At 46.6% G+C, this 27,007-nt stretch overlaps 1 protein-coding gene across 4 annotated transcripts in view; it reads right to left on the minus strand.

The window, feature by feature from the left end:
- Window positions 1-25,367, minus strand: part of LOC135394643 (sushi, von Willebrand factor type A, EGF and pentraxin domain-containing protein 1-like) — a 42,405-nt gene extending 17,038 nt beyond the window's left edge. The window contains exons 1-15 of one of the 4 annotated variants that reach the window (XM_064625485.1): window positions 19,923-19,967; window positions 19,164-19,796; window positions 17,479-17,693; window positions 16,499-16,660; window positions 13,398-13,553; window positions 8,530-8,760; window positions 8,269-8,448; window positions 7,238-7,328; window positions 7,051-7,175; window positions 6,168-6,452; window positions 5,944-6,041; window positions 2,476-2,623; window positions 2,148-2,402; window positions 1,223-1,644; window positions 903-1,098 (exon numbers count right to left, since the gene is read on the minus strand). In XM_064625485.1, the coding sequence (XP_064481555.1) occupies window positions 903-1,098; window positions 1,223-1,644; window positions 2,148-2,402; window positions 2,476-2,623; window positions 5,944-6,041; window positions 6,168-6,452; window positions 7,051-7,175; window positions 7,238-7,328; window positions 8,269-8,448; window positions 8,530-8,760; window positions 13,398-13,553; window positions 16,499-16,660; window positions 17,479-17,693; window positions 19,164-19,732 (3,133 nt within the window). In that variant the 5' untranslated portion in view covers window positions 19,733-19,796; window positions 19,923-19,967. Of the gene's footprint in view, window positions 1-902; window positions 1,099-1,222; window positions 1,645-2,147; window positions 2,403-2,475; window positions 2,624-5,943; window positions 6,042-6,167; window positions 6,453-7,050; window positions 7,176-7,237; window positions 7,329-8,268; window positions 8,449-8,529; window positions 8,761-13,397; window positions 13,554-16,498; window positions 16,661-17,478; window positions 17,694-19,163; window positions 19,797-19,922; window positions 19,979-24,679 lie in introns of those variants that run through there. The other 3 variants (XM_064625482.1, XM_064625483.1, XM_064625484.1) reach the window with 3 other exon arrangements.
- Between the last annotated feature and the right edge of the window lie 1,640 nt (window positions 25,368-27,007).

Raw genomic sequence — 27,007 nt, forward strand, 5'->3', positions numbered from 1 at the left:
TGTGCTGAAAAGTAAAACACGTTTTCGTGGTGTATGTTTCTTTGTGTGTGTGTGTGTGTGTGTGTGTGTGTGTGTGTGTGTTTCCTACCAGTGCAATGACCCGGGTTGTGTACACTAGCAGCTAGAAAAACAAGTTCACGTGCCTTTTCCCTCGCAGCAGCGATGGTTATTGGCCGAATCCATCCACGTGATCGTGATCCGCCATCTCTCTTCCCGTTTATTGATTCATTTCGTTATCTCTTGTACAGGTAATACACGCTGCGATACACCACTAACCCTGTTGATTAAAATACTACAGTATGACGTCTGTTCTTAAATGTAATTGTTTGATAACCAAGATTATATTGTCGCTATACCTAGGAGAACTTTTTTTTTCGCTTTGTAATCGTCTATGTTCGTATATCTGTACACACAGTAGTTTCTGTAATCCCGATGTCGACCAGTTACTAATCAGTTTTCATACTACACATTTTTTTTTAAAATAATTTTATCTCGAGCACGAGTAGCCACTACCACAATGAAAATAAACAGAGAGAAAGTCCCTGCAGCCCGACTGATTATCACGGCAGCGCAACCGTTGCTTTGACATTCGACTTTCGCATTCGACTTTGGCGTAAGGCTTTTTCACTCTTTCCTGCCATCCTGTATGAATACTTCAGGCACGCATTAGGTTCTAGGAGGCATCATGTCGAACCAGAGGCAAGTAGCCTTAAAAATAGTTGCATGTAGCACATAATTTGAATTCTTAAGCCAACTGGGTCTGTTGATAATCCATCAAGTATTAAAATCCTTACAGACACACCGACAGACAGACGACGCTCGAAAACAACTCTCATTTGCTTTCCACTGTGTTACGAGTCTGTTTTGTTTCCTGACTACCGCATGGACCATACTGCACTTACCGCAGTTCAAGGCGTTGGAAACCTGACCTGTGGCACATTCTGACACTATAGTGTCCTCTGCGCCGATTATAACCGCATCCGGGAGTTCTTTGCGTATCGCTGTATCAACGGCTTCTAACACGGCAGATTTCAGTGCAACACCAACAGCTGCGGCTTCCGCGTTGCTCGGGTGAACAATAGTTTCGTTCTTGCATATCTGTGCAGGTGAAAACATGGTGTGTCTATTCTTACAAGCCCAGTCCGCATAATTATCTTATGAGTGTAACATAATCCCACAAAACCATTATCGATAACTTTTTTAGGACGTGTTTCCAGCTTACCTCACATTCGTCCAGCAGGGTCTTTAAGTCAGCATCGGTAGGGAGATCCACAGAGAAAGAAATCGTCAATTGTGCTTCCAGCCGCGGGTCCAAAGGAACGTCTTCTTCTAGCTGGTTCGCTGTCTCCAGTGTAGCGACGGCCCGTTTTGAGATTACACGTGCCCCGCCAAATTGTCTGTTCTCTCTTCTAAACCTCCTGTCAGATGATCGTGTAGGTGCCGAATCGTTGCAGCTGATGTGTACCTTTTCTACAGTACACTCGCCTAGACGTGGCCCACAAATCAGATTCGCCTTTCCCGAACGCTTAAGCTCATCAATAAATTGCTGCTTGATAAGCTTTAGCTTCGCGGGGTCGATGTCGCATGAAGTTGTTGCCACCGTAGAAACCACCTGGACTGCAGATTTGGCCGGCTGCTGCGCAACTGGAAACGAAGTTGTTTCTTAGCTGAGTTGAGTTGATAAGAAAAGAAAAAAAAAAGGAGAAATAGGCATTCATTACGGGAGCCGGCTACTCCAGATCACTTAGGAAAACACAAATGGCTATCTACAATAAAACCAATGACTGACAGAGACACTCTGTCAGTCACTCCGCCCACACCGTCCACACACACTGCGTCCACGAACTTGGAGTCTGCGCAAAATCGCAATTCCTTCCATTACTAATCTCAGCATTGAGGGAGGGCTTTGTGATATGTTTGATATACTATTAACATCATGCATAAGCAGTATATTAAGATCTTCCCGCAAAGAAAAGCTTACGCGTTCTTATAAATCGCAATATCGAGAGAGACGATGTTGTGATACGTCTGACGTCATAATATAGCATCATGCATACCTCACCCTATTAATACCTTAGCAGTTGAACAGACATGCACGCTCCGGTTGCCTATTTTACGAAGACATGGTGCCATTTTGAATCACGTACCTGCGCAGTCTGGCCACGGCAACCTTATCTCTATTCTCTGGGTTCCAACACGTCGACTTGGTTTTCCAGTTTCCTTTTTCGTTCCAGTTGCCCACACTCCACCTCCTTGGATTTGTTTGCACCGGTACACGGGCTCGGGAGGAAACACGAATCTATAACCTACGTGGCAATGGACGGTACAAACTTGCCTTCGGGATTCAGAGTCACAAGAAACGTAGCCGTTCCTTGGGGGCGGAAACTCTGGGCACAAATAGGCTGTAAATAGTGGAATACACTTTCAATGAAGACTAGAGCCTGCGCTGAATGCACAATAACATTAAATGCTTACGTAGGATCGTGACGCCGAATGAGCAGGTAGCGCTGTTTCCAGCAGCGTCTGTAGCGTTATAGGAAACCTCGCTTTTGGGACCCCAACTGAACAGGGTGCCTGGTGCACGACTACTTATGATTGCCAAGTCTGCTGTTCCAGCGTTGTCCTAGCAACAAGTCAGGATATAGCGGATCAAGGTCGACATAAGAGAGAGACAGTGCTCAGCTGTCAAGGATTTGACAACTTACACACACAAACACAAACGGGAATAACAGTGCTCTATGGAGAGGATGTCCGCATTTACAAAGTTTATTTACCTGAAAACAATATTACTTTCTCGTAGAAGCATGTGGCACTTAGTTGCATATATTTTAACTTATTATTATTAATATTATTGTAGGGATACTGAGGGATCGGGGTTTGATAGGGTTTAGAGGCCCGTTTTACGCATGGTTTAAATCACAGACTGATAATTGGTCACAAGCAGTATCTCTTCTGGGGTTTATCAGGGTTCCTGCCTAGCCCCACTTTTCAATATCTATGTGAATGATCTATATCTAGTGTTATTGACAGTGCTTAAGTTTTTCAATATGCAGATAATACGCTTCTTCTGGCAACCCACGTGTCATACAGTGAAGTCTTATCTACTTTGCAACGAAATTCTTGTCTGCTTATGGATTGGTTTGCTTTAAATGCCGTCTGTGACAATCCCGCTAAATCTAAACTTATTTGTTTCCGTAGCACGTTAAAACGTCTAGTACCTTTCTACCCTTCCGTTTACATGCTTCAGCCTGTCACAGTTGTTATTGTAAACCTTTGCCTTACGTTTCACCACTCAAATGTCTTGGCGTTCACTTTGACAGCGACATGAAATGGAACACTCACATGTGATATTTAATGGGCCAATTACGTAGTGTTGCTTGCTTTTTGCCCCGTATGCTATAGGGAAGATGACTTTACGGTAACTAGGTGATTCCCTTTTAAGATGCTGTATCACAGACCTCAATTGTACCCAAGTATGGAGGTCTAGGATAAACGGTGTTCCAAAGTCAGTCCTAAAAAGTGTGTCCTATGGCTTTTTGAGTTGAATACTAACCTATTTACTCCGAACAACCTTCCAGTGTTTGACGGTCTGTTTGCACAAATTGTAACAATAGAATACTATTGGTCAGATGACTTAAAAAAACTAAATATCTGTTCTCAACAGCTGCGACATTCAGTTTTGTATTTCTTACCGCGCATCTTTACAAACCATGGCAAAGGGCAGAGAGAGTATTACATCCCAAAAATATTACATAGTCTCGGACCGGATTTCTTACATCTCACACCCATACGTAGTATCAAAGCCATGGAAATGCCAAGAAAGGCTGTGTGTCTTGATCCCATCTTCTATCCCTTTTCATTTTATCTTTCCGTTTCCTTCTTTCTTTTTCTGCCAATATATCCCCCACCCCATCTTCTGTCTGATCATCTGGTAGCTAACTAAAATACCGAACGAATCCAGATTTCCTCCAGCTACCGGAGAGAAAGCAACCAACGGTCGGGAACAAATACATGAAAAGAAAAAAAAACTGAATAATAAGAAAAGAAAACGTATCATTGCGCGCAATATGGCGCACTTGCACGACGCTTCTACTACTGTACTCTATACCGTGGTCGTGAGAGGTCGAAATCAGGCCTTGCTGCACGAGCGGCGTAGAGCGTGTCGCACTAAAGATGAAGCATACTTATAGCACCCTCGTTCTTAGTTTTTGTGCTTAAATACACATTACAAGCGTGAAGACGTGGATTCAAATGCCGGACTCCAAGCCATGCTTTCATTCTTGGGAAATGGCTGTATGACACCAACAGTTCGCAAGATACTCCATGAATACAACAAATCTAGAGTCGCCGGCCACAAAGTAACTCTGCAGCGGATTCCTGGACATGTGGGTGTAGGAGGGAATCAAGCAGCAGACGAACTAGCGGACATAGCACACCTATCTTCAACACTACATCCGGGGATATCTTCATTAAGGTCATTGTCGCAGGAAATGTTCAGACAGCGATGGGTACAATTGCAGAGTGATTAGTCGCTGCTACATCGCATAGATCCGGAGCTGAAGTTCTGTGTTCCGTCTACGTTACCGCGCTTTGTTCAGACGTTTTTACACCGGTGTCGCCTGAATGTGCCTTATGGCCGTCATTTTGTTCATAAAGTTGGAGGAGCCGACTCATCGAATTGTTCGGTTTGTGCAACGGTGGAGGATGGTGAGCATATCATAATGCACTGCACTAGGTATGCATCTCAAAGAGCTACACTGAGGGCTACTCTTGCTCGACTAGACAGCAGGATCTTCGATATAGTGAAGGTGTTGGGACTTTGGCCACCGAACGCGAGGGATTTTGCCTTAGCGGCACTTGTGAAATTTGTCCAGAGCTGTGGGATGGATGCAACCTTCTAGGATCCTCTGTGCATGATCTTGGGATAATTGTGAATAGTGGATAATTGTGAACTTCTAGTGAACATGCGGATAGTGGACTTCTGAATAGTGAATAGTGAATAGCGAACTTGCGAGTAGAGCACCTGAGAAGTAGTTTGTGTGCTCTAGGGGGTGGGGTGGGGTTGAGAATTTATGTTAGGAGTAGCAGAACAAGCCGGGAGACGAGTTCAATTTCTCCTCGTTTCTTTTTCCTTACAAACAAACAAACGTGGACAAAAAGGGCCTGCAACGTTAAGAAAAGGCAGTTATGGAATTAGATGGGGAAAAAAGCCAGGCAAACTGGAAAATGTTGCATTTAGGCATTTTTTACGGATTTATAGACAAATGCTCAAAATATCCGGGCCTTAATAATCATATTGTGTCATTCCGAAACACTTCGCTGAACCCCACGTAGCAAGAGGAAAGAAAAAAAAAGCAATTGGGTCACGCGCTGTGGGTATCAGAAAGCAAACCCGTGCGACCCCGCCTGGAACATACACTGTAGTGACTCTAATACACCGAAACCACTCACGATATGGGGCAAAACCTGCCCTCCCAATGGTATTCGCCAAAGCGATGTCATTACTGTCTTCTTTAAAATAACAAAAAGGAAGAGACATTTCTTTGATATGCTTGCATACATACAAACGACTCGTAAGCGTTGGCTCTTGTTCTAAAATAACTTGATACTGCATAGCAGATGCTCAATACGCGCGTCCAGTGATTTATCCAGACCTCCCTACACCTCCTAACACCCCCCAAATGTTCAGTGACCCCCCCCCCCCAACTTTTGCACCTGTAGGGGTGCCCTTGCGATATGAGCTTTAGACATATGTCGGTAATGATATGTTAAGCTGTAATGACATAACTATAATAGTGACCCCCCACCCCTTATTTTTTCCCACACTCTTCCATGCTTGGGACTCTGGATAAACCACTGCGCGTGTCTTCCTTCCATTGCGCGCATCGTGCAGAAAGAATCAACAACGAACACAGCAAAAGGCGGTCCGAAAATGACACCAACCACAAATTTCGGTTCGGCCCAGCTGACTGTTTTGCTTCTCTTGTGGTACTGAATAACGATATCGTCCGGACAGAACATCACTTTAGGAGGGTCATTATCTGAAAAACATAAATACGAAACTGTAACGCGAAAATCAGTGGAATCACACTGCAACCTCAGCGGCACCAAACAACTGGCTAGTGCAAGAAGCGCACAATAGTCTGAGGTGTTGGCATGCAACTTACCAGTAACCCGAACAAAAAACGCACAGGGTGTTGACCTTAATCGAGATGTGTCTTCTGCTACGTAGGTCACACGAGTCTCTCCAAGATGAAACTGACCAGGAGGAGCAAGCGGAGGCTCATCAGCGGGTGCGGACAGCGTGAGGGGCTCAATTATCCTTATTGCGGATACAGCCACGTTGTCCTTTGCTGTAGGTGATTCCCAAGCGATCTGGCCCGAGTATGGCACGTTTGGCAGCGTATGCGTTAGGATGTCTTTAGGACACGTAATCCTGGGTGGTTGTATGTCTGCAGAGTGGTGAAAGAAAGCGTAAGGATGGGCCACTCTTGTCGTCGCTGCTCTGTTCACAATTTCATGGCCCACCTGGCTAGGTAACTGAATCTGTGAACCGAACCTCATCTTTTTGCTAAGCTGGCGAACCGCTCGGATCATGATAATAATAATAATATTAATATTAATTCGTGGAAGGCGTCCTGTCTAAGCGGCTTGTACCCTGCCACCAAGCTGCTGGTGTCCTCAGCGGGATTCTAACCCACCACCAAGGATCAGTAGTAGGGAACCCTGGGGAGTAGGAGCAACCGAAGTCGGTCCACTCGGATCATGTGTAGGATCATAGTCCACTCGAGCAAAGAAGCTGGGTATGACCATGAATCAGCTGTCGCGTGCTCGCACGTGCCACGCTGATGTCACAAAACACAACATACAGAGTAGAAGACCTGCAGTATCATCGGCAGCAAGAATACGACGTGCGAGATAGAGTTCTGAACTTTAATTAATGTCTTGATGTTAATAATGAACCACCCTCGTACCCTTATGTAGAGGTTGGTATGTATGCATATGTACAATAAATATATCCTGACCACGCTGAATAATTTGATGTCGTACCTTTGCACCTCAAGTTATCTATGCTGTGGGACCAGTTTCCGTCTGCGAGACACCTGAAGACACCATCCGTCTCCTTTTGAGTTCGCTTGTCAAGTAAAGTAAAGCCCTCGTTTCTGCACGAATACCTATAGAGGAAAGCAGTGAATTGTGAAAATTTCTGCTTTGAAGATACACGATGAAGACTTACGTGCAGATTTTGTTGAACTTGGAAATATTTTTGCAGTGACTGGGTTGAAGTTTCAATCTTCCTTTTGGTTGCAGTGGTCTGCATGTGATTGCTAGCGAGGGAGGTGCAAATTACTGACACGTTTATATACACCTAAACTTTATAAATCAGGAACATGGATTTGAGCCAAGAGGAGTTTCTAATCCTCATAATCGGCATCGGGGAAATAGTGGCGCAAAGTGGGGCCTACACTCCCACAGTTTTCTCAACCACCACCGCAGCCGCAGCCGTCGTCACTCGTCATCGTCATCGAGGCCTTCATACTGATTTCTTCAGTATCAGTCTTGCCGTCCTTAGTGCAAGGTGGGCCCTAAACCTTGGGATATTTATATCTAAAATAATGGGTCCCTTTCAAATACTGGAATACTGAAACAGGACGGAAATGGAATAATGGAACTTCAAATGACTTTCCAATACTGGAATAAAATACTGGGTCCCGATTCTTGTTGGTTAAGATACCTGGTAACGTATTTCGTGCTCCAAGCGCGTAGGCACGCAACTGAACTAACGCTCTGGATCTATGGCAATAAAACGAAAAAGAAAAAAATGGGGCGGGCACAGGTGTTTGAGACCCAAGCAGGACAACATCTTGGGCCAATATTGGCCCAATATTGACCAACGCGCGGCCCATTCACGCGTTCGCGACATAGATTGCCCGCAGGGTACGCGTATCCCGCCATTTCTGTCTCTCTCGCGCGCGTCAGCCGCCGCAATATCGTTAGCTAGAATCTCACAGGTGCAAGCTATCTGGATTTAGTCAATTGGTTACTATAGGTTTATTACTCACCGAGTTATCGCGTCATGAAATTCAGCACGATTTCGTTGCATCACAAATCTTCGCCTGGCTATCAAACTGAACTTACAGATGTTTTCACGTAACAAAACGAACATTTTTTTCCATTTTCGTGCGACCTTTTCGTTTGAATGCCAGTTACGGCAACGCCCAACACATTACTATGGTTGTACTGATCGTCAGTGATTGTAAGACTTACCCCTGCACGTTGGCAGGTTTCCACGCCATTGACCATTACTCTCGCAAAACAGGATGTCGCCTCCTATCTTTTCGTATCCCTCATCACAGTTGATGACACACTCCGTTCCGTATTCCAGCGAAGAGTTGGCACAGTTGATGACTGCATTCTTCGGATTCTTCAGCGCAGGACATCGCACCTCTGCAGCACAAGTGTGGAAAGTGTGGAAGCGCAGCACGAGTGTAGAAAACATGAGACCTGGTCAATGACATTGGTGCTTACTTTCGCATATGAACTCTGTGCCAGACCATAGTCTGTCAGTTTGGCAAACACGTGGTGTCTTCGTTAATGTGTTCCAAGGCTTTGTTCCAGCAGCCAATGCCTCGGCATCGCAACGGTAGGGACAGTATCCCTCTTTGCACAGGAAGTCACAGGACGTGCCGAACGTATTTCCACAGTTTGGGGGAATTATACGCCCACCCTCTGGTGGACTAAGCCTGGCACAAGCAATAGCTGCATGGAAAGGCCAAGGTTAGAAGTGTGCACGAGTGTCGTTATATCCACGGATACAGGCGTATATTAGCGCAACATCCTTGTTTGCCCATATATACAAGGTGTCCACGCTAAGTGTGAACAGATTTTTTAAAAATATATCAATCACTTTTTCCTAGATGAAATCAATTGCAATATAGCATATGCTGAAGGGCACTCCCTAGGGGGGCATTAACAGACTCCTAAGGCAATGTCTTAACTTTCAATAATTAACTTTCTAATTATAAAAGCTACGAAGTTGCTCCAATGAGAACATCTGATCTCTTCGGTCACCAGATACCAAAACCGTTTTCAGAACAAAAATCCGTTCGATAGATCGTCCGCAAAAAATTCGTGAAGGAACGCCATTTTTTTCTTTATTTGGTTTATTGCGCATCTTCAAAGAAGCGGCTTTCCTTTACCCCCATTGTGAGAGAGTGAAAGAGCACAGTGCCGCCTCATGCGTCGAAGATTAGCTTTAACTTGCGCAAACAAAACAAAAACACAAATCTATCGGGTGACTCTATCACGACTGCCCTTATCTTGGGCTGCATTTTCTGTTTTCTTTTAATCTTTTTCCAGGACGCAAGAGGCGATAGTGTGCTCTTTCATCCTCTCGTATTGGGGGCGAAGGAAAGACGCGTCTCTAGAGATGCGCAATGAATAAAATAAAGAAAAAAATGGCGTTCCTTCACGAATTTTTTGCAGACGATCTACCGAACGGATTTTTGTTCTGAAAACGGTTTTGGTATCTGGTGACCGAAGAGATCAGATGTTCTCATTGGAGCAACTTCGTAGCTTTTATAATTAAAAAGTTAATTATTGAAAGTTAATTAAGACATTGCCTTAGGAGTCTGTTAATGCCCCCCTAGGGAGTGCCCTTCAGCGTATGCTATATTGCAGTTGATTTCATCTCGGAAAAAGTGATTGATATATTTTTTAAAAATCTGTTCACACTTAGCGTGGACACCCTGTATATACACACAGCGTTTTGGAGCACGTGTGGACAAAATGCGGATAAAAGCTAGTGCTGCTAAAGTGGTGCTACTGTATCCGCATTTCATCCGCAAATACGCATTAGTGTCTCTGCTGACGTTCCCTACGGGGAGCAACAAGTGAGTCGGAGAAGGCAGCGAATCCAAAATCAAGCTGAAGTGTGCTATCGATTGGATTGCTCTGCCTTTAAATTCTTATCGCCCGCTGCTCCATTAACTACTGAACAACTGTGAATGACGTAACCCTGAGAAAGTGAGTCTGCTAAAAAGTAAGGACCTTAAAAGTAAAGATGTAAAAGAGGAAAAAAAAGTAAAAACACAAAACAGGCGTCTTTTATGTTGTGCCTCTAGTACCTGTGTCTTTTCTTCCTGAAGGTCAAGGATGCTGCCCTATTCGAACTCACACCTGTCATCTGCCACTATACTGCCTCCTTCTACTATGTTTATGACGTCTTTCGTCATGGAGGCTCTTTCCTACAAATGCAATGGCCGCGGATGCGCGGATATTCTCGTTATCCGCACTGACGCTAATGCGGTCGCGGATCTTACATGCTCGGATACCGCGCGCGCGTCGATGCCGTCAGTTTATTATCATCACATTATCATGGAACTGTGGCTGAACAGATATCGCTCTCGTACGGCACAAGACAAGAGAGCATACCTACCCAAGCAGCACAATGTACTGAAACTCGAGTGCAATAGGGGTGGACGGTATGTGTATTATCAATGTTCTTTAGTTTCAGGAGTCTGTTCAAGGCCTTCCGCCTACCCGTCCACCCCTATTGCACTCGACTTTCAGTACATTTTGCTGCTTGGGTAGCAGGTGCAATGACTCAGACTACAGATGTAAGAAAGTCTACTTTGCGCCCCCCCGCCCCTCTTTATTGCTTTCGCCCTACCCCATTTTTCTAATGTCACACAGAGTTGTCTTGTGTCGTATGCGCCGTGTACATGCTTTATGATGTTGTGCCGCATGACAATGAGCTACGGTACATAAAGCTCGGACTTTCCATCTTCTGCTCATGACATCAACAGTTTACAGAATGAACGACAAAAGGGCAAGTGCGCCGGCGATCAGGTACATGATGACGGTGAAGATAGAAACCCGACACCGGGAGAAGTAACTACTAGTTCATAAACAATTAGCTAACGCAAAGGCTGATATCGTGTCCGAAACGGACACGATATCATCCTCTACGTTAGTTCCTGTTTGTCAGTTTGTTAGGTTAGTTCTTTCGTTAGGCTTTAGTTCTTCATTTAGTTGTCCATGGTCCTGGGCTTCTATCTTCGATGCAGATAATCAAGACGCGATAAGGAAGGACTGACAATAAGCGACGCGTACATGCCACTAAGCCTAAGAACGCGTTTTTCCTTTGTTTCTTTCTTTTTTTTTTTGTTTTTCGGTGAAGACGCCTCCTACTCGCACCTTTCCTATACTACGAACAGGATCTCCATGCTAACGTGCACCGGGGTTTAAAAGAAGTATGGTGCGTCACAAGCGAATGAAAACTGTTGATTATGGTAAGGAGTCGCATGTTCGAATCACCTGTTTTATTTATGGTGGTACACTAATTAGCTAGGCTAATTAATGAACAAACTTTTTTAATTACTCTTAGGGGAAGAGATGTGAACGGGAAAGTTGTAGAGCTTGTCAAGATCCAGACCTATCGCAGTTCATTCCTACATCGTATGCCTTGCGGGAACATTTTTTTTTTTTTTTCTGGTAAAAAAGAAAGCGCGCCAAATCCGAAAGTAAAGTGTACCACGTTAGAAGAGCCGAAGAACTGCTACTACATCCGTTATCTGCGGAGAAGCGAACTTCAAGTCGGAGCTCACCTGAAGGTCACTACTCGGCAGATAACGGATGGGGCATCTCTCCTGTACGCTTGAGAGCCCGGATATCGAGGCACACGTGTTGGTGCGCTAGCCTCGTGTCAAGCACGCGTGTATGACGCTTCGTTATTGTTGTTGTGGTTGGTTAAATAATAAGGGGGGGGGGGTTGAACGCACCGTGTTTTAATGGGTTAGCATTACGATTATCAAAGTGCAAAAAGCTGCATGTGTGTGCGTGTGAGAGGTGGTGAAGCCTCACCGAGGCACAGGTATCAATGGGCAAGGAATTAAAGGGAGATAAGAGGGTACATGAAGGTAAATGATACGAAACTGAAGGTAATTAAGAGTAGGAGGTAAGAGTCATTACCGGTAATTAAAGCAAGAAAGTTGAGTTGAAAGGCAATGAATGTAAGATATATGTAATTAAAAGAAAGATTACATGAAATTAAAGATTACCGGAAGTAATTAAATGTAATTAACGTAAATTAAGGAAAATTGAGAGCAATTAAAGCAAGTAATCGTAATTAGAGGGAATTAAATTAAACATGACCCTAGGTAACCTGAGGTCATCTTCGGTAATTAAAGGGTAACTGAAAGTAACTGAGGCCAAAGGTTAATTAAATGGGCTTATAGATATAGTAATTGAAAGTGTCGAACCGGAAGTCAAGTATAGACCGGAGGTGAACAACCGAAAGTGGATCACGGAAGTCAAGGGACGCGTTAGGTTCGTGCTCCGGGAACGTTCTCTCTTTCAGGGGATCACTTCACACCTCTAAGGTGACTTCCGGTGCACGTTCCCGGGTGCACCCTGCGCGCCCCTTCTTCGGAGCCGGAGAACGCTGGGGAAGAGCAGGGCCAGTTCCGGAGCGTGACGCATGTTCCGGTGCACTGCCTTTCTAAATGGCGCAACCGTTGCAACTGCCCATGCTCTTTGTGTTTCCCGGATCATCGGACGTCGCCGGTAAATAGTGATACGATTACAGAGGACTGCTATGGTTTACTGCTATGTTTACTTAAAAGCAGACGACAGAAGAATGCTCGATAGGTGTGGCGCGGTCAGCGGCTCTGGCACTCTGCTTCCGGATAGCCTCACAAATACCGTTAAGTGGAGACACCATGGGTACGTTCCACTGAGAACGCGGGATATGGCGCTCGGGAGCCTGCCTAACGCGCCCAAGTATAGACCGGAAATGGACAACCGGGTGTCTAGTTACAGCGGAAGTGGCTAACCGGAAGTCAGGTTTAGACCGGAAAAGGCGCTTAAAGGTAACGCGTTTCTGTCGCATTTATCGCCAAATTACGACTGACTTTTTTTAACCTCCAATGCAGGTTAGCATAGCACCCTGTAGAAGACATAAGCCATATGGACATTATTATTGTTATTATTAAATGTATATGGTTGGTAAGCGTAAAGTGCCTGCCAGTCAACTACTTCCGCGCAACTGGTAGGTTCGTGGCGCTTATCCAGGGCAGTCTGCTTGCCGACATGATCCGATCCGGCGGTTTTGAAAACCCTCTTTCTAAAGTGTGTGTGCTCGGTGGAAGTAGTGAAATAGGAGACATACAGTTTATAGCAATCGAAACGGAAAACGAAGTGTATGCTCTGCAGGTATACTGACACCAAAACTGCAACTGAATTACAGTAATGGACGGAAGCAGTGACGTGCGCTTCAGCTGCTGAAAAACAAGAAAATGATCTGAAATGTTAAGATGTTATTGCGAGCCAGGGTTACTAACTTCTCTATAAAATACGCAAGCAACATACGATCATTGGGTGTTGTCCTCACTTACGTGTACAAGGCTTAGAACTTCCTGGATCCCCTTCATAGCCTTCGAGACACGAACACTGTGCGTTGGAGGTTGCTCCTGTTCCAGAAGTTGTGGAGTTCTTGGGGCAACTTTTACAATGTTCACCGAGTTCGTCCTTGTACGTCCCCTTTGGACAGGCTACAACGGAAACAAAAGCTGCGGGATCCCAGCACAAGACACGAACGGGTTTAATTGTACTGGTTTTTAAGCCTTGCATGTAGCAGTGCCGCCACAGCCATATTCGCTGCGTTTGCGATGCCAAAACAGCAGTTCAGTATGTATTTTGGTATTGCAGCACTGGATGGTGCCAATGTCGATGGTAAATTAGAGGTCCACGGTGCTGGTGTGTACATTACCGCTGATAATTCGATGAACCCTTTCTTTCAACCTTAGGGGTGACCTTGAATGTAGCAGCGCTAACAGTGACTACACAACTGTATTCGCCTCATTTTCGGTATACCAAAACAGAAATTCGGTATGTATTTTAGTATATCAGCGCCGGACGGCACCTAAGTCGGTGATAAATTTGGGGTGTAAGGTGCTAGTGAGTTCTCGGTCACGTCGCACAGGAAGTCCTACGGAGTGCTATCGCATTTAAAACATCAGCAGCATGGAGTAGACGGGACATTTCCACGTGACCACGGCACCGCCCACATTTGTGGAGCCACCACTTTCATATTTGTCCAGCACCTGAAAGCAGCTATCGGCATAGCCGGATCCGCACGCGAGACGTCATCAGGTCCGAGTGGGGAGCAACCGTAAGCTCTCATTGGCCGAGCAACCGAAAATTCGTCTGCTACGGCGACGCCAGACTACGTCGTCGGTAAGCTGATCGACCCTCCCACTGGGCACGTCCCTCGCTCAATTACACACTCTTTTAAAGGACTATCGCATCCGGGTACGTATGTGTGATACGGTAATGCTTGGCAGCTCTTCACTAGAGATGGGACGAATACAAAATTTTTCGAATCCGAATCCAAGGAAGGTTCTACGAACCCACGAATCTTACGAATCATTCAGTAAACAGAGTTGAAAATGCAGGAAAAAAAAAGAAACTTCTAGTGAAAACTGTTTTGAAGCAGAATATGATGCCTTTATTCAAAGCAAAACCAAGCAATCAAAAGCAAAACCAGGTTACTCTTAAACTTGTAATGCAACAGTTCCTGCGTGAGCTGTTTCAGTCCAGAGCAATGTAAACAAACAAACAAGAAAACGCCTGTCGGCCAATGAGGCTTTTGGCGGACTCCGGAGGCGCCAATTTGAAAAAGAAACAAACAAATGTCGTTGGTGGATTCGAAAGATTCGATTCGCCGTTTTGGGCGCTGGAATTCGGATTGGCGAATCTTGAAGCCCCGACTAGGATTCGAGCATTCGCGGACTCGGTTGGCACATCCCTACTCTTCACAATCTGCTTGGCCAAGATTCTCTTCCGAAAACAGCTTGCGTGTTCAATAAACGAGCTTCAAATATTCGCACTGCCTGTGCAGCTAAGGAAGCCTCAGCGATGATTAAATCATCATGACGTAAGCAAGGCACACCAATGGGAGCGCAGCGCAGGAGATTGTCTCCGAGCTCGTCTGCTTCGCGCTTGCACCGGAACACGCAAAGTGAAAAGTCATCGGTAAATGCGTCGACTTTCCCTGATAAGTGAGGACTCTAACAACACTATGTCGCGTGGCCGTCGCCACACTTAACAACAGCCGTCGCCACACTTAACCGAAACGCTCGATCGCGTGGCACGTGTGGCTGCCAGAGTCACCAAGCGGCCAACCTTCGACGGTGTGCTCGAGACATGTGAATGACTGCACAGAGGCGCCGCCTCTCGACTGTGGCTCGGCAATGGCTCGATAGGCTCTCACCTTCTGATGTTGAGTTTGTGCGCCCTCACCCAACGGGTGCTTCGGCCACGAACGATTGCGAATGTGAAAATGCGCGCTTATCTGATGCACTCTACCTTGCCGCGATGAAATGAATAAATAAGTGTTGTGAGTGGGCTATAGGTTTGATATAATTCTATGAACATTCTTTTGGGACGAACGAAGCTTCAGCTCTTGTCCGTTATCACCGCTCCTGAACCTTTGACTCCTTCCTTGGTGCTGAAGGCATATCTGGTGACGTCTTTGGAGGCTCATTTTTAGTTTTTAATTTATTCTCCGCATGGGGCAAGCGCGCATTCCCTTCCCAATGTCCCTTCTCAGTCGCAGCCGGCGCGCGCCCCGGGAACGGGCGTTAGCCCAGAGTAGGTAAAGGCGGTAGGTGAAACATGCGGAAATCCGACGCCACCGTCGAGAGGGGGTGCTCGTGTGGAACTATCCAGTGTCTCGAACCCAGTGTCGACGCCTGTGGGGCCACGCGATCCCGCGTTACGGTTAAGTGTGGGGACGGCTGTACGTTCCTGACTGTATGAATCGGACGCTAACACAGAATGGACATTCCACAAAACCGACCACGTACTTCCCGACACTCGCAGACACCTGCCCGGTCGCAAAACGGGGCTTCCTGATTGGACTTCCCCGTGCGACGTTTCTCTGAACTCAGACTACTCTCACCATCCAGCGTCAGCTCTTGCCTTGCATCAGAATGCACAGAAGCTACTTCACTAATCTGCGTCGAAAGTTTCGGCGTTGTTGTCGGTGATGCATGCGGAGTAAAGCGGAGCTACAGTTTCTATCAATCGTTACGTCTGCGATAGCCCCTTCGTACAAACGGATACCTAGAGAACGTGTGGCCTGTCTTTCCCGCGTGCTACAGATCAGCTGCGAATAGTGTAAAGTTGTGCCTGTTGGTGTACTGCAGTTTTAAGACTGTTCCCACCTGTATCCGTGTCTGTTTACCGCTAGTTGTAATAATCGAAATCACAAGCGCACGTCGTTCTTTCGAAAGGGCTCGTTACTTGTCGCACAACACGCGAAAGACAAGGCAAGCCAAGCCTCCTTTAAGACATCGTTACAGGAAAATATATTCCAGGGTCGCCCTTGACAGAATGCTTGATGAATTAGGCAATGTTTCGAGCAACCCAAATATCGTTTCCTTAATCCGTTATGCACGTTCCAATATTTGCGCCATATACTGATCCGCCTTACGGTGACATTGTCCTACGCCTCCCATTCCAAAGTAGCCTCGTTCGCAGACACACTGATATTTTCCGCCGCGAGCTCCGCAGGCACAGGCGGCGTTGCTGTCGCATCTGGGGTTGTTGCAGGCCATGGACGAAGATGAGACGTCGAAATGAGTTTCCTTCACATCTGCGAAGAAGAAATAAGGAGTGATTCTGTAGGATTCGCTGTAAAATTCGCTGATCTTGCGGCACAACGGCACGCGCGGTACAAGTTCGTCTGGGTGTGTCCAACGAACGTGATATTAATCACACTCCCCAGTGGAAAATTCCGTGATTCTGTTCAGGAATTCGTATGCTACATGGCAGTATACTTTGATCACAATATTCGTTAATTGACACTATTGACATGCATTTTTTTGCGTTTTGATATTAAGGCCCGTTTAAACAAAACGCAAAGAAACCAACAAAGTCGGAGGGAAGATAGAACAGAATATTGCAATGGGAGTGAGTTGCATGGATGGCCTTCCACTGCAAGTCAGACATTGTTTTTCGTGCTCCTACCTAAAAAGGTTGAATATGAGACAAAACAGTCTGCATGGGCTTATCTTGCTGACTTATGCACTTGCACTTATCTTGTCGTAAAGCAACATGTATTTAAACAGAAGGGGAAAGGAATGTTTTTATCGTTCTTAAAATGTATTTGAACTTTTGCATACACAGTGCTGGACAAAAAGTTTACGGAACGCGCTATCGCGCATTGCTTCCTCAGAGTGACACGCTTGCAGCGAATGGAACCTTACGGAGTTACAGACATGTGTCTAGGTAACACAGTCACGTGTTTGCATGTCCGTACGGTACTATTCGCTGCTAGCGTGTCACTCTGAGAAAGAGATACGCCGAAGTGTGTTTTGTAAGTCTAGCACTGTATTTGTCTGCTTTATCAATATCTAGTGCCAAATTAGGTGATCCAACATGTACGTTAAAATGCCGCACAGAGATGCGTACCATCCCGGAGCTTCTGGTTTATCTCCGTGATATATGTGAAATCCTCCAGCATGTAGACATGCTTGGGCGACGTAGCAACGTCTAACAGCTCGGCTGCATTGATTGATGCAACACCCACTGCGAACATCACCACACCCTCCTTCCTAAGGCGTGAAGCGATGTCTGAAGGCGAATACTCAGCATTCGCGTCCCCGTCGGATATCAGAATGATGATTCTGTAAGGTAAGCACAGTCAGATTAAGGTTAATGTATTGCACAAAGAATAGATGGAAAGGGGGAGGAAGCGGCCCCCTTGGGTACTCCATTATAAAAGCTTGAAAACCCAGTGCTGGGGAACATAAAAAAAGAAAAGACGCTACAACACACACTAAGCTGCGAAACAATGAAATTTATAATCCGAACAAGCCACACCAAGGTATCTAAACAGGTAGCGTTACTCCCGCGTTTTCAGAATGCCGTAAGCGCTATCCATCCGTTGGGCGGACTACTACGATTGTAAATAAATAACGTCAGAGATGACGTCAGCCATGGCACGTTTACAATCGCGCACTTTGTTTGCGTTGTATTCCCTTTCCCTGACCGAACCATGCTAATCACACAGGGCAACAATACCAGACGAAAACAGAGAAAAACAAAATCATATCAGGTTTAATGACACATATCAGTTCGAAATACTTACAGTTATCACATATTTACCACAGTATGAGTGGCCGTAATGGGACCCATTGCAAAAAAAAAAAAAAAAAAAGGATGACATCGTTGGTGCAGAGCTGATTCCTGCTAGCACTCACTCCATCATGGCCTCTCGCGCCATGAAGAAAGCTTTTTTCGCGGGGCCAGCAACAGGGGATGCGTTGCATTCATCTGTTCACACAGTTAATCTTGATATTCATCTCCGAGATGCGAATGTCCTTCCTCTTTAACCCAAAAAGTATACGAAGTCCGCATTACAATGCACTGACACCCGGTAGGTATACAGAAATGCACGGATAAACAAGCCCACTTTGACACATGCGCAGGGAAGCGGGTGGTGGATGATTTCGTATATGTGTACGAGTGGGGCAACAGATACCTTTTCCTATATTGATATTATGAACAACCCTTTCTTTCCACATACAGGGTGTCCCAAAAAACCTGTAATTGAATTTTAATTTAAAAAAAAACTACGCCACATAGAATCATGCGGTGAATGGCATTTGTTCTTACTAGGTTTTCGCCATCTCCTAATGTGCATGTCATGTAACCTAAGTTAAATTATGTAAATGTTTGCGAACTGAACTCGGAAACTGCCCCAGTAAAGGTCACTTTTTTGCCCCACCAATATGAAGAGCATGCCGAATATACTCAAATTGATGATAATTGACAAAAATATTGAGGGGCTATCGTATTGAGAAAAAAAAAAAGTCAAAATGGAAATAGTGTTGCAAATCCACCATCGACATTCCGGTTGTGCCTTCCGTTTGTGAACGGCAATAGGGTTCTGTCGTTGCTAGAATGTAGTTCGCACGCGACTCCTCAATACGAGTTAATAGATCCAAGATGTAGTTCACAGCGAACCCCTCCCCCTCCCCCATGAACACTGGGGTTGCAGTCGACCAGATGGGTGGACCCGCTTTATCCTAAACACGCATGCTCAAGAGCGCGCTGTACGGAAAAGTCTCTTATTTCAACGAGCAACTTCTTACCTGTTCGCTCGTGGTCTGCTATTTGTTAAAATGCCCTTGGCATGGCTCAACGCTACTGACGTTTCTGTCCCACCTCCTTTGTATGGTATACCACGTACTCTTGCAATAAGTGAACACATACTGTAGCCAGCGCTGTTCTTAATATGGTCAATGTGATCCACGTAACCACTGGAAAAAGTCATCACTGCAATTCTGGAAAAGTCCGTTGACACGGTCAACAGCCTGGCAATCATTTCTACCATCTCGAGCTCGTGCGGGAAATGTTCCGCTCCGACGCTTCCAGATTCATCCAGAACAAAGACTACGTCATTTTGCTGCGTCGCATACTGTTCAAGCGTGCTAACAAAGTTGCTCAGTGACTCTTCCAGGTTGAGTTGAACGGAATCCACCGAACATAACGTCACGAGCAGAAGTAGGAGCTCCCTTGTCGGCAACATTCGGAGCGCTGCACAGAAAAGTTCTTGGGGTGCGTTGGTAACGTGCGAGGAAGAGCAACTATTTCCCGTTGCACCTGCAGCTTCCAAAGAGAGACAACATGTCCCACTCAGAGCTCGGCAAAAAGAACTCATGAATGCGATAACTGGTTGTACCGACCGCGCGACGCTCGCTCGTCCTCACACAGCGTGGCAGCACCTATGGGATAATCTGGTATCACATTGACATGGCAACGCGAAGCACCGCGATTATTGCGATCGCACTCACACTGCATCCATATATCGTAAGCTCGCTATGTTAAGCTAGAATGGCTTGCGTACTTACCGGCGTATGCAATGCGAGGAGCGTTTGGCGCTTGGCCGCGGAAATTGCACCCGGTTAGGCAATATTGTTTACACGGATGCGACAACGCTCGCTGCGCGCCTTGTGGAAGGATATTTGTGCGGCTCCGAGGTACTCTTCAGTTTCGATTCACATGCCCTTCACGAAAACCTCAGAGGTTCGCGCCCTTTCTGTGACTCACAGGTTAGAGCACAGGTCGGACCCGTGCACAGTGCAAGGATTCTCGCACCTGAATTGGGGTCAGGGTTTGTGATGCGTATTCTTTCATATCGTATCGGGTCGGGATCATGAGTATAGGAAAGTGCGCTAAGTGAGTGGCTATACAGCTAAGTTTTCGACGGTTAAGACAGACCCAAGGCACAAGTCCCAGGCCTCGTCGCTTCGGACACTGGCCGGCTGATAGACGTATAGGATCGCGGAGAGCTTTACTTACAAGTACCGTGCTTTACTGACGACTGCCTCGTCAAATATGGTTACGATATGCACTACACCGCAGTGTATTCGACGCACGGCTCTGCCTCCGAGCAGAGCCGTGTATTGAGAGAGTTTGGCCATTAGGAGGAGCAATTAATGTTCGAACAAATAGGGGCGTCACATTTTGGCTCAGTTCGGTGGGTTCCTTCCTTTTTCTCCGTGTTTCTGCCGCAGCGTTGTGTCATGCTTCCAGTCTGTACAAACAATACGGAAGCTGAATGAGTATGATGGATTATGTTATCTGGCGCAGGAGGAAGCGTGACATCTCTAGTTCAGCCATCGTATCTGCAGCACAATAGTATTTTGAGAGCCGACGGACTAGATATATTTTCCTTCTTAAGCTGAATACTACGATACAGTTTCCTTAACAGGTGTACATCCAGCACGAATTCTTAAATGCTCTACCATTGTCCCGTGTCCTTTTCCTTGGAAACCCTTATGCACCAAGAAACGTCGATTTATGTATTAGCGCAGCGAAGCACCTGTGGCTATGAGCGGCGTACAGATGTGCACAGATGGAGAGAGGACAGCAGGAAGGAGTGGGGGACAGAGGGGGGGGGGGTGTTAGTAAGCGTGCTTGGCAGACTTCAGAGGGAACTGTGCCGACATCCGTGTGGAAAATCGTTGGAAAACCCATGAAAAAAAAAATTAGGATTGGATAAGTATTTGAACGCCGTTTTTAATACAGCAGGGCCCACCGGAGTTCAGGAATTTCTTCTCGTGGAATGAAAGATGTGGATACCATGACACCAACGCAAAAGGAACAGGATTCACCCACTGCGTCGTTCATGAATAATGTACGAACAAAAATATCACTTTCCACTTTCCTTTCCTTCCCCAAAAAGCGCAACAATGCAGAGCGGCCTCACATTCTTCTCCTCAAACGATGATTCGACAAATTGCTTGTATATGTTGTTGGTTGTCCTCGTTTATATATGTTGGCACGCTACAAACATCACGTGACGACAACACGGGAACACCGGGAAAAGGGGTGCTGCCTCACAGATGGGCGCCGATCAGCAGGCGGCATGTAAGGATCGATCTCTCGGATTCGATTGGATTCGTTTAAAAATGAAATGAAACGAGCGAATACAGTTCCCGCTGTCTCCTCCCTGCACGTTCACCGCCCACAAAATTGCAAGGCGCCAAAAGGTCACCGGCCTGTCTACATGGCTGAAAGTTGCATCTCACCAAAGCCAAAGACTTGAAGTTGTACCACGCTAAAGGCACAAACTCGCTCAATGTCTCGGAGCTGTGGACTGACCTGCGATGTATGTGCGACCATTGGGAGCACTATGTGTGCACGCCAAAACGTGTCTGGCTCTCGCGCCTGGCAAGGCATCAACGTCCCTATTGTCATTCGATGCACAGACATTGTTTGACAGAGTCTGTAACAACATTGTGGCGACCGCGGGCACCACAGGCCACTCCTGACGTACCCACGACCTTCGGAAGAGGAGTGGACATTGGAGAGACTGAGCGTAAGCTCCACGAACGTTTTCGTGGACATCGCCGCTTGGTACCTCTACATATTACTTCTGGTATCCGCAACCATCAAATTACCCTGGTCTCCCAGCATTTTTCTAGCCCCAGTCACACCCCTGATAACCTGCGCCTGTTCCTTCTCGCTGTGGTTTTTCTTCTGCTTCCGCATGGAAACGTGAAGAGGCCCGTCTCATCCATTATCACCCCCCCCCCCCGTTAATCTGTAGAAACGACAGACTTGTTTTTTTTTTTTTACTTTAGTAAAAGTGTGTCATATATGATATCCACTCAGTACTAGTCCCTTGAGGAACTGAGACTGCTGTATAGTCTTACCATTGATTTTTTTCTTTTTATTGTCCTCAAGTTGTTGCCCCGCCCAAGTCCTTTCGTTTTGCTACTCATGAACTTCGCAGATAAGAGGAGTGTCGAAATCAAGAGCCGCATCCGAGCAGCAAACAGGTGACGTCGGTACAGTCGAGGTGACCATCGCCAAAAGACGACGGCCGTCTCGTCGCCGTCTACACTCTTAAAAATGAACTTCACCACATAGCACGCTTCTAGACAACCATCGTGTCGAATGATATCGTTATCTGCCCTGATTTGTTGAAAACCGGAGGCGTACGCGTTTTTTGTTACAATTATGAACAGCATAAGTGTCACAGAAAAGGCGTACGCCTCCTGTTTACAACAAATCAGGGCAGATAACGATATCATTCGAGATGATTGTTCATTAGGAGCGTCGTATGCGGTGAAGTTCATTTTTAAGAGTGTACATCAACCCGGGCGCGCCGATTCGCGAGAGGAAGCACTTGCTATCCTCCGTAGAGCCCAAACATCTGTCAGATCAATCGCTTTCTCGCCGCAGAAGGCTGCAAAGACATGCCTGTCGTGCTCGCCGGTGATTTCAACCTAGACATATCCACAAGCGAGAACGCTGCCTTTGTTGACTCCACGCGCAACACGTTTGGTTTGAAGGCGAATTCTCACTTGGCGACGCTAGACGCGCCTTCGTGAGTGGGCGGCGGAAGTAGAGGCGCATTTCCGCCGCCCCGTTGGAGCGTACGATTTTCATGTTCCCACCACAGTGGCATTCCGTCCAAAGCAGACGAAAAATCAGGAGGCGTGGCCTTTCTATGTCACCTCATCTGTTGTCAGTATATCGTTCTAAGCAGCGCCGTGCAAAAGTTCGGCGTGGCAATTTTTGTCTCGATGTCTCTCCTCCCCCAACGCCCGAAATGCTTTATTTCCGCCACCCGCTCACGACGTCTTGTCGAGCGTCGCCGAGTCAGAATTGTCCCTGCTGCTCGATTCGATAACGGCACCTACGACAGTCGGCGGCTTGAGCATGCTCAACATCGTTTCATTCCTCGCATTATTCACACGTATAGTTCTACGTAAAGATATGCGGCATAGCGTGCCATTGTTAGTTACTCGTCATGCCCTTCGTTTATTTATTTATTTGTTTGTTTTTTCTCTGGTGCAGCAACCGCACTTCAGAGAAGGGCGAGCGAAGTAGGACCCAGCCGCTCCTCGTTAGGTATCGAGCTTCCCTAAGCCCGGCGGTCCACGGTCCAACCTGACCTATGTCGACAGCGTCGACATATAGCACAACGAGACGTCTGAACGACGCGAGTACAGTAATGTTTGTGCTACTTGTATTTAAATATGGTAACGGTGTTACGCTGCCTCAAATTTACATAGACGCTAGCATTGCGCTTCTCTTGAATGCGGTAGCGATATTCCTTTACTTACTACCTGGGAGCAACCCAGACTGACTGACCATAGACTTTAGCGGGAAAGTTCCGGATGGGTCGCCCATCATTTTACGCCCCTGAAAGAAGTGTTGTGAGTACATAATTGGGCAGGTCTCAGGTTCTTCCAGGTAAAATTTTCCGTTTCAGTCCGCACCTGCGAGCAACGCGAACAGCAGCTCATGCGATGCACGTATCACGAAATTGGATCTTGGACCGAAATGTCACCTTCCCTTGACATGTCAAGGGAAGCCTTTTTGACACTCCCTCACCTGTTCTCAGTATTGTCTGCATCTTTGATGAATCGTCTTTTGTCGACGACGTTCCGAAGGTCTGTGAAGTTACTGTTGTGACGGTCTCTTCGAGTGTGTTGCAACCCACCATCGTCGCTTAAACTGAGCTCGTATTGAATAAACCTGCCCTACAGCGAAGCGCTGCCCTTTGATTTTTTTTAAAATTCCGTGTTAACGCCGCGAAGCAACTGCGGCTATGAGCGGCGTACAGACGTGGACAGATGTAGTGAGGACAGCAGGAAGGAGTGGGGGACAGGGGGGTTAGTATGCGTCCTGGGCCGACTTGATGGTGAACTGTGCCGACATTCGTCTGGAAAGTCTTCGGAAAACCCAGGGAAAACCTCAAACAGCACAGCCAGTGACAGGATTCGAACCCGTGCCACCTCCCAGTCTCGGCGTGGAAAGCGATCATCCTAATCACTATGCCACGGGAGCTGGTACTGCCCTTTGATGACGAGTGTATTGATGCCGCACATACATAGCCGCTATATCATATATATGTAATCCGTTTTCACGGAAAGGTACAATTCGGTCCCTGCTGGAATGCCGTTCGCACGCGCCTCCTCCCATTACGAGTTAATAGATAAAAAATTCAGTTCACAGTGCACGTCTCCCGCCTCCCCCATGGACATAGGGTTGCAATCGACCAGATGACTGGACCCGCTCGATCCTAAAGACAAGTGCTCAAACGCGTGCTGCACGGAAAATTCTCGTATTTCAGAATGCAATTTCTTACCTGTTCGATTGTGGCCTGCTATTGATTAAAATATCCTTAGCATGGCTCAATGCTCTTGACGTTTGTGTCCAACCTCCTGTGTATGGTATACCACGTACTCTTGCAATAAGTGAACACATACTGTAGCCAGTACTGTTCTTAATATGGTCAATGTGATCCACGTAACCACTGGAAAAAGTCATTACTGCAATTCTGGAAAAGTCCGGCGACACCGTCAACATTCTGGCAATCACTTCAACCATCTCGAGCTCGTGCGGAAAATTTTCTACTCCGACGCTTCCAGATTCATCCAAGACAAAGACGACGTCATTTTTCTGCGTCGCATACTGTTCAAGCGTGCTAGCAAAGTCGCTCAGTGACTCTTCCACGTTGAGTTGAACGGAGTCCACCGAACATAACGTCACGAGCAGAAGTAGAAGCTCCCTTGTCGGTAACATTCGGAGCGATGCACGAAAAGTACTTGGAGTGCGTTGGGAACGCGCTGGAGAGCAGCTATTTGCTGTCCTGTTCCTGTAGCTTCTATGGAAAGACAATATATCCCACTATAGAGTGTGCGACACTTCCGATATAGGCGGCAGAGAATGCGGTTTGTACCGTGACTTATTACGGCATGCGTGCAATTACGAGGGGATATTGTAAAAATGCACGCTGTTGAATCTTTCGACCCGCGGCATGACGGCGAGTCACGTGGTTCAAAGGCGGCTGCATGATGTCATATGCACGAGACGTATTGCAGTCCGACCATGCAACTCGATTAAGTGACACCGGGAGAAGCAGATACCCAGGCGCCGTTCCTTCCGTAGTTTGTTCCTTCCGTGCCGTAATCTTGTTGCGTAGGGGCGCGACCGGCTGTGCTGTCTGGGACTTTTTCGTCGGACGCTTTCAGACATATGTCGACACACTTCCTTGAGAAGTTGGCTCAGGACCCCAGGGCATTAGTCGTGAGTCCAGTGTTGCGGATTTGAATCCACGGATTTGATTTAAATCCACCGGAGGGCTGGCGGATTTGATTTGCGATTTGATTTGCGCAAAAAAATATGGGTAGGATTTGGATTTGGATTGAATCGCATTTTCCACTAATGATTTGGATTTGGATTCAATCGCATATTCCAGGTATGATTTGGATTTGGATTCAATCGCATTTTCCACGAATGATTTGGATTTGGATTGAATCGCCCCTTTTTCAGCGGATTTGCGTGTGGATTTCGCAAAGCTCCCTCACAAGATGCATGTATTTGAAATTGAGCGAAGCGCCGTTTCGCATTCTACACGAATTGATGTGACCTTGGCCCCTTGGCTGCGTTCCAATACCCCGGTTAGTCGACCGCCAGCGGTCTAACCGGAAGTGCTGCCATGTTAAGTCTCGTTCCAAATCTCGCCAAGTCCGCTATTCAGTCGGCTACCGCCTAGTGCGCATCGATGCAGTCTAGTTATACGCCTGACCATCTGACAGCCGGGATGGAGACGCATGTTGACGGTACCAGAGTGCCCGCTGTTTCTGCTGGCTTTAAATGTAAAGTTGCACACAGTGGTATGTTTTTTTAAAACTGCGTAGAGAGTTGCAACACATGTTTAGTCGTGAAGGTGACAGTTTATGCACGATGTCGTACAAACTTAGCGCATTACAGTCCTGCTGCGCTTGCGCCGTACGCATTTCTTGCGTGAGCAACGAGATGGCGCCACAGGCGCCTCGGCTAGCAAGCCTGTTCCAATAGCGACAAGCAAAAGGGGGTCTACCCAGCTGCCTAGTCAGGCGGCTTCGTGGGCGCGAGGTATTGGAACGCAGCCCTTGTCTGAAATCTGCACACGCACAAGCGGCGTGCTCTCTCCAGAGCGACAGGAGTAGCCGTTTTGTTCCATTCACTTCCCCTCACCGCACAGAGGGAACACCAGGTGCAGTTCTTTGAACGCAGTTAACGTTATTCTGTCGATAGGACGGCACCTTTCCCGTGGACCTCTAGCTGAGTCTTCAAGCACGACCCGTTTCAAGCTTGCCAAATCATGTCGCGAAATTCTTGGTCTTCGCCATCATATGGAACGCATATAGGTACACGCATTCACGTCAAAACAAAGTAAAAACGAACAATAAATATATCACATCCTATAATTTCGTGATTTCGGGAAGGCAAGCCTTTCCTACTCCCACGGACAATCATGGCAAGATGTGCCACTCTTCCTCGCATACCCCCTTTTTTTTTTCCTTAATTACAACAGTCTGTACTGCGCGAGGAAAATTTTTACAAAGCCCCGAAACGTCAGCATTAAAATAGACCCATGGGCTACATGTTTAGTATAAGTATTCGTAACATGTCCCACGATTTATTAACG

The sequence above is a fragment of the Ornithodoros turicata genome, chromosome 5 (genome assembly GCF_037126465.1).
Source record: "Ornithodoros turicata isolate Travis chromosome 5, ASM3712646v1, whole genome shotgun sequence".
Classification (NCBI taxonomy): Eukaryota; Metazoa; Arthropoda; class Arachnida; order Ixodida; family Argasidae; genus Ornithodoros; species Ornithodoros turicata.